The sequence below is a fragment of the Etheostoma cragini genome, chromosome 11 (genome assembly GCF_013103735.1).
Source record: "Etheostoma cragini isolate CJK2018 chromosome 11, CSU_Ecrag_1.0, whole genome shotgun sequence".
Lineage (NCBI taxonomy): Eukaryota > Metazoa > Chordata > Actinopteri > Perciformes > Percidae > Etheostoma > Etheostoma cragini.
The window spans coordinates 3437183-3447018 of NC_048417.1; the positions used below are offsets into that span (position 1 = coordinate 3437183).

General features: G+C 42.8%; 2 protein-coding genes and 1 long non-coding RNA gene across 4 annotated transcripts in view; 1 reads left to right on the forward strand and 2 right to left on the reverse strand.

The window, feature by feature from the left end:
* The window catches only part of LOC117953153, a 24358-nt gene that overhangs the window by 12056 nt on the left and 2466 nt on the right, over positions 1-9836 (reverse strand). The gene's annotated exons all lie outside the window — the stretch shown is intronic.
* The window catches only part of LOC117953115 (microfibril-associated glycoprotein 4-like), a 21675-nt gene that overhangs the window by 5487 nt on the left and 6352 nt on the right, over positions 1-9836 (reverse strand). The window contains exon 2 of the mRNA XM_034885907.1: positions 6228-6230. The gene's annotated coding sequence lies outside the window, so the exon portion shown is untranslated. The remainder of the gene's footprint in view (positions 1-6227; positions 6231-9836) is intronic.
* nyx (nyctalopin) lies at positions 74-7046 on the forward strand. Of its 2 annotated transcripts, none has more exons than XM_034885888.1 (5): positions 74-250; positions 901-965; positions 3301-3587; positions 4086-4390; positions 6134-7046. In XM_034885888.1, the coding sequence occupies exons 2-5, from the start codon at positions 944-946 to the stop codon at positions 6954-6956; spliced, it is 1437 nt and encodes a 478-aa protein (XP_034741779.1). In that variant the 5' UTR covers positions 74-250; positions 901-943; the 3' UTR covers positions 6957-7046. The 2 variants fall into 2 exon arrangements, with proteins under 2 accessions (XP_034741779.1, XP_034741778.1); XM_034885887.1 differs by having other exon boundaries at positions 93-255; positions 897-965.

A 9836-nucleotide genomic window follows, 5' to 3' on the forward strand; every position in this document is an offset into this window, starting at 1 on the left:
CACACACACACACACACACACACACACACACACACACACACACACACACACACACACACACACACGTACAGCTATGCACACACAGTGGATGGGGGGAGGATGAAGTGTAAAAACACAACCACACACACTGAGAGCTGCGTCAGGCAGAAGCATCAGTTTTGCCGATGCGGGACGGGCAGGATGGACCCATCATGCACCAGCACCGGGACTTTTAACCCACATGGATGCAACCATCTGGAAAGATCTACAGGTAAATGGCTCTTTCCTTTCTCTGCATGTTCTCACATTTTCTCTCTCTGTCTGTGTGCTCAGGTTAAAGGCCCTGAACAGCCACACAGGGGTGTTCTTCCCAGAACTATCTGGGTGTATTTGGACTGATTGATTGTTTAGGTGTGAATTACGGGGGTCACAACAATTATCAAAACTAGGAAATGCTAATGCTGTTGTAATTTTGTAATTATTGTAATTAAATAAAGACATTTGTATATCCATAGGGGCACAAATTGTTGCAGGAAAATTCACCAGAAATAGAGGAAATGAAGCGGAAATTTCAATTTTGCTCCAAAGTGGAGATCTGAACTCCCCCAAATGTTGAACCCAACGTTACGTCCTTGATTGACAGACATCTTCCTGAGTCTCCTGTAAACTGTGTTGCACCTGTTTGTGCAGGAGATACGATAGCTTTATCGTGATTTAATAATAACAGAAGTCTTTAAAAAAAACTAAAAAACAACCCTATGTGGCTGTTCAGTGACTTTAACATTTGGGATATTCTGTAAATTACCTTTTACAGAGAAACTGCATCTTACACACTTCCCAACAACTGGCTTCAGGACATATTTATATAATTCATAACCGTTCATCATTAAGTGCTGCTGTGCTGCTTTTGTGCCGTTTCAGACCTCCGTTAATCCTGGCATGTCCCAGATGAGAGACTACAGTAATGACTGTCATCACTTTCACTGGTCAGTGTCAATCCCTTCTCTCCTCTTCTGCTTCTTTTATTCCTCCTCCTCCGCTGACAAAATGCTCTGTTATGCAAACTGTTAAACCTTGTTTATTATAATAATAATAATAATAATATTATTGTGGCTCTGTGGTCGGCATGAAGCTGGACTCACTGGTGACGGTGGCAGAGAGGAGAACATTGGACAAACTGCTGGACATTACTGAAAATGCCAGCCACCCCCCCACCACACACACACACACACACACACACACACACACACACACACACACACACACACACACATACATGCATACATACATACATACATACATACATACATACATACACAAACCTGGACTTAAATTCACACCTGGTCACTTTATCACTTTATCACTAAAACACTGACACTTTTATAATAATTTATGGTCTTTTCTTGTTTATTTGACAAATGTTCTTATTGTTGTTCTTATTGTTATTTTGTTGTCTTTATACTGTCTTTTTTATCTATTTATTTATCTCTTTTTATGTCTTTTTTCTTGCTAAAACTGCTGCTGGAACTTTCAATTTCCTCGCGGGAGTCATCCCAAAAGGATCAATAAAGAGAAGTCTAAGTCTAAGTCTAAGTCTAATAATAATAAGAAGAAGAATGATGAATACTTTCTTTCAGTGAAGCATTCAGAACTATATGTCCCTCAAAGACATTTCATCTTATGTGGCTGAATCTCACGCCCCCTAGATTGCATCCACGTTTCCTTTACTTGCTTCCCTTCCTCTAGGAATCATGTGATAAGAGAGGAAACAAGGACCTTTTTTAGGGGGATGTGCTCTGTATCAACCACAGCCCGACCTTAAAAGGATTTTAAGGCTGATACCGATACGAATATTGGTTATTTAAAAATCCGATATGCCGATACATCGGCCGATATCCAATCCTTTATTTTGTCATCATTGCTTTGGGGTCAACGTTTGTGATCCGGGCTCGGGTCCCTGATGTGAAAACCCCTGCTTTGCTTTATGTTCCATTTTAATTTTGATATATTTTGAATTTCATCCGTGTTTTCCTTCTCATGGGATAAATAACGGTGTTCTCAGAAGGTCACCCCAGGGTGCTATTAAACTACAGGGCCCCTCGTTCAGAGCGTGGGCTGCAGATTGTAGCACAGCCCAAGTAATCAGTACTCCACATGTCCTTCCAGTCCGCCCTGGGCTGTGTGTTAAAACAGTGGCCTGGGGGGGTGACCTCGGTCTTCTACCCGGGGGGGACACAGATCCTGACATGTTGAGTACTACAGGTACATGCTTAGCTTCTTATCCAACTCCCGACCTGGCCAGACGCACCCACTTCATCTTAAGACTAGTTCCTTAATCTAAAGGGCACCCGGGTAGCTCACCTGGTGGAGCGGGTGCAATAAGCGGCTCAGGGTTAGATTCCGACCTGCGTCCATTTTACAATTATTTTTGGAATTTATGGTCAATAAACCTCATTTTTGGGAAATTATACCTAATGTTTGAGTTAGAAAAAAGCAGAAATTGGGAATTATTTAGACTAAAATTAAAGGAATGGATGTTGATGATAATCACAGACTGGAATATGTCAACTTTTACTCAATACTATTTCAACAACACTTCACTTGCTATGAAATTGAATAAGACGCCCCAAAATTAATGAAAGTAGAGATGTGTACTTGGTAAAGAGCGTTGTGTGGAATCAATCATGTTATATTGGTGAATTAAAAAGAACATTGATATAGGACAACGGGTCAGTTTGACCCGAGGACAACATGAGGGTTAAACCAATCACGATGGTCCTGTGCAGCTCTAAGTCTCTGGAAGGAACTGGTTTTGGTATTTTGGAATATGGGTCAATTTGACTCAAGGACTACATGAGTGTCTGCTGCCCCCCATGAGGACTTCTAAATAATGCTAACAAAACTACACAGTATACTCACTACAACAAACCAGACTACACCACTGTTGTTTTTGTGAACCCAACCTAACAGGTTAGTATTAAAGCTCACGTTAGAGATGCCGGTAGGTTGGATTTAGTTCTCTTTTGCCCAGAGTCCGACTAGCTGTTCCCACCTGAGTCCAGTCTTCACTCACACTTGAAAAGCTTTCCTTTGTCCGGCTCTCGTAGTTCTTCCTATGCAGTGAAGTATTTGTGACTGACTGCAGGGTTGTTTTTCCTTCTGGTCTTTTGTGCAATGTTATTCATTTATAATGTCAATGCTTTGTGTGTCTTTTTAAACTTGACTTTCTGAGTAACAACCGCACAAGAGTTCCTACGTGTGAAAACACAAATGGCAAATAAAGTTCTTGATTCTTGATTCTTGGTTCTGTGCCCCCTCCAGTCTCGGTGCTGTGCCTGCTGCCCCCGGCGGTGCTGGCCCGGTGGTCTTGTGTCCGGGCGTGTCCTCCGCCCTGCTCCTGCACCCAGGAGAAGAGCTGCACGGTGCTGTGCGACCGCTCCGGCATCTCGGAGCTGCCCAAAGAGTTCCCCTGCGAGGCGTCCGTCATCAACCTAGACAAGAACAAACTCAAGTTCCTGTCGGAGCGGGCCTTTGGCACGCTGCCCTCCCTCAAGACTCTCTCTCTGGACCACAACAACATCTCCTTCATCACCCCTGGGGCCTTCAAGGTCTGCTCAGGTTCTGTGCTGGTGTTCGACTGCACTTTTCTTAACCCTTGTGTTCTCCTCGGGTCAAACTGACCTGTTTTCCCATATCAGTGTTCTTTTTAATTCCCGTTTGGGGTCTATTAAACCTTGTGAAGTTGTGACACTAAATGTTTCAGTGTTCCCCCCATAACAGTTGCTTAGCTAGCCCGGCCAGTCATAAACTGATAGCAGAGCCCAATGGTTTCTACAATAACAGAACTGAGAATTTAATAAAGCCATAAGACAGTTTCAACATGGCCCGACATTAAGTCAATGCTAAAAGCTGAGTGGAAATAAAAACAATAAATAAAAACAGAGGCGCTGCACTAAAAATGTAGTTCTTAAAAATACATTGATAATTTCCAGTGGCTTAGGCTTGGTGGGGGGGGGGGGCAACTTAGACCTGGTGGGCCACCATCTGGAGGAAACCCTGTATCTAGATCAGCATATTTAACACACAACTTTCCCTCTGTCCTGCAGGGCCTTCCCAACCTGGTGGAGCTGAGAATGGCGCACAACGACTACATCAGTTACCTCCACACGCGGGCTTTCACCGGGCTGAAGAAGCTGGTGCGCCTGGACCTGTCAGACTGTAACCTCTTCAACATCCCGGACCGCATCTTCCTGGAGCAAACCGCGCTGAAGGAGCTGCTCTGCTTCCAGAACAACTTCAGGAGGATCCCCGGGGCCTTCAGGGGCATGGAGAACCTGACACACATCTACCTGGAGAGGAACCGGATCGAGGCGGTGGCCTACAACTCCCTGCTGGGCCTGGGCAGTCTCAAGTACGTCGCAGGCTGGAAGTAGCTCATGTAAACCCTAGTGTCCACCACAGATGCATTCTGGGATAGGAGGACAAAACTCTCTGAGTTGTTTGGATTTCTATATCCCTTGTGTTGAAAATCAACACTTTTGTTGAGGCTTTTAATCGACGTTTTTAACTTTTTCTTAAGTTTTTGTCTCTTTTTTCAACACTTTTGTCTCTTTTTTTCAATGTTTGTCACTTTTTTGACATTTTCAACACTACGTAACACCAACTTATTAACTTAACATTAAACCTCATTTATAGGAAATAATCCCTAATGTTTGAGTTAGAAAAGCAGAAATTAGGAATTATATAGACTCAAATTAAAGGAATGGATGTTGATGATAATCACAGACTGGAATATGTCAACTTTTACTCAATACTATTTCAAAACACTTCAGTTTTTCTCTCCAAATGCCAAAGAGCGTTGTGTGGAATCAATCATGTTATTTTGGGTAGTTAAAAAGAACATTGATATAGGAAAACGGGTCAATTTGACCCGAGTACAACATGAGGATTAAGCCAATCACAGTGGTCCTGGGGGGCGCTAAGTACCGGACGAACAGGTTCTGGAAGGAACTTGTTTTGGTTTTGAACCCCGCAAAAGAAAACACCACATCCAATATAATATGAAGACACAACACAGTAACGTGAGATATTTAAATCAGCTAATACATGGTTAATCCTCACTATCTCTTCCCAGTGCATCTCCGTGTGTTCTTCGTCCACAGCAATCCCACCAATCAGATCCAAAACGTCCCAGTTAGAGAGGAGACGCCCTAAACATTTTCTTTTTAAATCTTTACAATCATTCCCCAAAAAGAACTGAGCAGCCCGTCCTTGTTGCACCATCCACGTGTTCTTTAAAACTTTTTTTTGTCGGATGTCAGGCTTTTATTCTGGAAATGTCCTTCCGTTAATCAGACCAAACTGATATAGTGCAACAACCATAGACACCGATTTATGTTTTACTCCGTGGGTGCTCACTGGCACACGCCCTTTAATAAAAATATATTTTTTTAAAGTAGTCAGGAAATGTTCGGATTTCAGAACGTCAGGAACTGGACAGCAGCCGACAGAAACACACACGCCTATTAACTCGATAATAAAGGCGTAAAGTATCTTTCAGCTCAGTCAGGACAGCGCCACTTCACATAAATACAGATATAATAGGATTGGAGATGAAACTTTTAGTGGGGGGGGGGGGTGGGTAGGGTTAGGGTTGGGTGGGTATACTATAGAGGCGTTTTCATCCCAGAGACGCTGTGATTGGTGGATAGGATATGGAGAAGGGGCGACGTCGACATAACCAATCACAACATGACAGACGCTCCACTTAGCACCAACTGCAATGTTTCATTTTAAATGAATGTCTGGCACAATCTGGCTGAATGTGGGTGCTCAGTGTTTTCCATGGGTGCCCCGGAGCACCTTCACCTTCGGTTTCGGTGCCTATGGGAACAACTACAACCTTAACACAAACAATGTATGAGGCCAAAAGTTCAAAATAAAGTCAATGTAAATTCTGCAGTATGATGGTGTCCCGAAGCAAAAACTGAGTTTGGAAAACACACAGAGCGCGAGGTGAGGGGGGTCACGCCGTTGTCCTTGTGTTCTTCCGTTGATCCAGACTAACCACTGGGTGACGTCAGTGGACGCTATGTCTACTGATTTTACAGTCCTCAGTTCTGTCTCTTAAACATCTGTCTTCTTCTCATTCCAGGTACCTAAACCTCCAGGAGAACCGCATCAACGTGATCCATGACCAGTCCTTCCAGGACCTCGTGCGGCTGGAGAACTTCTACCTCAACGACAACGTGCTGTGTGATCTGCCGCGGCACGCCTTCAAGGGCCTCGTCCGCCTCAAGATGCTCAACCTCGGGGGAAACCTGTTGACCAACGTATCCAAGACCTGGTTTGGTGACCTGGTAGAGCTGGAGGTCCTGTACCTGGACAGGAACCAGCTGGTCAACATCGAGGAAGGCACATTTGAGAACCTGACCAGCCTCATCACCCTCCACCTGAACAGCAACAACCTCACCACCCTTCCCTTCTCCGTCTTCCGGCCCGTCTACTTCCTGGGCCGCCTGTACCTCTTCCGAAACCCCTGGGAGTGCGACTGCTCCCTGGAGTGGCTGAAGGACTGGATGGACAGCTACAAGCTGGTGCGGGACATCCCGTGCGCCTCGCCTACCTCCGTGGCGGGGCTGGACCTCAGCGAGGTGGTTTTCGCCCAGGTGAACGGCACGTGCGTGGACCCCGGGGAGCTGAACCTGACCACGGTGTCTTCGGAGATAGCCTCCACCACGGAAAACCGCTTCAACAGCCTCATTTCCAAGCTGCTGCAGCAGGAGCTCCGAGAGGAGATGGGGAATGGGACGGAGAGCCTCCGCAACGCGACGCTGCCCGAGGAGGGGCAGCTGTCTGGGGGGGTCTCGGGGCGGCGGGCCCAGGCACGCCAGTCGTTCTTCTGCTTCACTGCAGCGTGGCTCATCCTTGGTTTGATTGGCCGGTCAGATGCTAATCACAGTCTTTCTTGCACATGAGGACTTTGGCTTCCTGGACCCACAGAAACAACAAGAAGTAGCTTTTTTTTAATTGCCGTTGAGATAAAATAGATGGAAAAGGTTTTCGTGTGCGGTTGCTGGTGCGAGTTTTTTGTGCCAAAACGTCAGATTTGTGGGATTTTTTCTTTCTTCTGTTGAAATGAAAGCAGTTCTTCACATGGAAAGACTGGCAGTGACACGGCGACGTTTATTTCCACACGAGCTGTTTCTATACGATGATCTAGAATATTTATAGAGGACACATCTGATGCATATCGTTCATCACAGGTCACATATAAACAGCTCTGCCAAAGCTGCACACTTGCAGGATTGACTTGTGTGGATTTCAAACTGTGGATTACTGTGGCGACATGATGAAAATGTGCATGTGAGCCTCCACCTTTTGTTATATATACCTACATACTGTCTATTGCATAATGCTCAATTTCAATTAAACATTACGTAATATTCGTAGCATTTCATAGTCTGTTACGAGTCTTTTAATGTATTTTCATTGACATCTATGTGTAAAGTTAAAGGAGATAAGAGCTCCTGTAGTCATCTCCTAAACAGATGTGCTCTCTGCTCTAAATGTGGGTTCTGCAGCTTTTCCATGAATGCATTAATCTTCTTATTGCATGCGGCTCAGTGTTGTTGCCGCTTGTGTTTGCTACAGTGAACGAGAGACTTTCTCCTTGCTTTTGTCTCCGATGCCCCTCGTGGACGTGACCTACGGCCGGTGTGATTGGCACATGGCAAGTCGTGGATGGGGGAGGGGAAAGTGTCAACGCATGTCAGTTCCCCTTGGGATTATACAGTAAAAGTAGGGCTGCTACTAACGATTACTTTCATTGTCGATTATCAATGCAGATTATTTTCTTGATTATTTGTTTGGTTTCTAAAATGTCAGAAAATTCTGAAAATATGAGCATCGAAATATGTGCAAAAAGCCCAAGATGACGTCCTCAAATGTCTTGTTTTATACCCAAATCAATGATATTTAGTTTACTGTCACAGAGGAGAGAAGAAACTAGAAAATATTCACATTTAACAAACTGGAACCAGATGATTTTTTACATTTTTATTCATAAAAATACTCAAATACTACAAAAAACATTCATGGATTATAAAGATGGTTGCAGATTCATTTAATAGTCAACAACTTATTTATTCATTTTTGCAGCTAATCAAAAGCTTTTAGGTTTATTACACTGCAAATAAGTGAAGTGTTCTTAAATTGCTTACTGCAAATATATATATACAGTGTATATATACATATGCATATGTGTATACAGTACTTTGTAGCTGAAAATGTTAAAGATATCCATGTTCAAACATCAGCTGTTGCTTTCTTTTCACCCTGATGAATGTGAAGTAGGTTTGGACAGACGGTGATCTGATTTGGTGGTGTTGTTATATAAATGCTCTGTCAAGATTCATTTTTCAAAAGAAATAAAGAAATCCTTGTTGTTTTGACGTTCCCGCTCTGTGACTCGACCCCTTTCAGCGGTGAACCCTCGGTAATGGGCACACGGGCCTGGATGCTGCGTCTCCTCCCCCGTCTCATCCAACAGGGCTCTAATGCAGGTTTATTTGATTTAAGCCTGTGAAAACCAAGATATTTTTGAGCGTTTTTTTGCTCCTCATTTCACATTATTACCCACTGTGAGCTCATTTTTCACTCTCTCACTTCTTCAATCTGCAAGTCTGGAATCTGAAATTAAAAAGCACAGCAATGGTCAGAAGTAGGAATAACTCTTGAATATCTTTTCAGCTGTGGGAAATAAAACATGAAAAAGAGAAAACGTAACTTAAAGTCCTCTGATTTGTTGTTTTTAAATAGAAAAACAGTTGAATCTTATGATTCACATTCACCTAAGGGGAGGATATGTGGACAATACAGGAGCATATAATTGTGGCTGTATATCATTCACAAAAAGAATTAGTTACATTTTTAGAAACTTAACACCAGTGGTAGAATGTAACTAAGTACATTTACTCAAGTACTGTAATTAAGTCCAGATGTTGAGGTACTAGTACTTTACATGAGTCTTTTTGTTACACGCCACTTTCTACTCCACTAACCTCTATCTCTACTCCACTACAATAAGCTGACAGCTTTAGTTACTAGTTTTCCATTAAGTACTTTTACTTTTAGTACTTTAACTACATTTTCCTGTTAATTAAGATTAAGATTCAACTTTATTGTTATTTCACACTTATAGGTACAATGCAACAAAATGCAGTATTTAGAGAGAGCCTCCGGGCCACAGCTATTTAAAGCACCGCGAGCATGGGGGGACAACTTGGGGTCCAGTGTCTTGCCCAAGGACGCTTTGACATGGGACTGCAGGGCCAGGGATTGAACCCCCAACCTTACAATTGGCATGCAACAGCTCTACCACTGAGCCACAGCCGTTGATAGTTGCAGACTTTAACTTAAGTAACATTTTCAATTCAGGACTTGTGTTTTCACAGTTGGGTTTTGGTACCTTTACTGAAGTGAAGGATTTGAATACTTCTTCCACCACTGCTTCAAGAAAAATCCTACATTTTATAAAGTTTAAACAAGGAACAGCTCAACACACTGAGCACAGTGCACCATACCCCCCAACTCAAAAACACAGAGAAATAATTGAATAGGATTAATTAATAATAACATCAAACAAACAAGTATGTTAACCAATCACATCAAAGGGCCAGTATATTTAGTATCTAGTATAGTATGTCAAAAAGAAAGTCATAGTATAGTATGTCAAAGAATAATAAAAAAGTCATAGTATAGTATGTTGAAAAATAATAAAAAAGTCATAGTATAGTATGTCGAAAAATAATAAAAAAGTCATAGTATAGTATGTCGAAAAAATTATGAAAAAGTCA

What these genes read in the sequence shown, in the direction of transcription:
- nyx (XM_034885888.1), top strand. Translation starts at nt 944, where the DNA reads ATGACTGTCATCACTTTCACTG. An exon ending in GACTGTCATCACTTTCACTG is followed by an intron (nt 966 to 3,300) that starts GTCAGTGTCAAT and finishes TGCCCCCTCCAG; the next exon opens with TCTCGGTGCTGTGCCTGCTG. An exon ending in TCACCCCTGGGGCCTTCAAG is followed by an intron (nt 3,588 to 4,085) that starts GTCTGCTCAGGT and finishes TCTGTCCTGCAG; the next exon opens with GGCCTTCCCAACCTGGTGGA.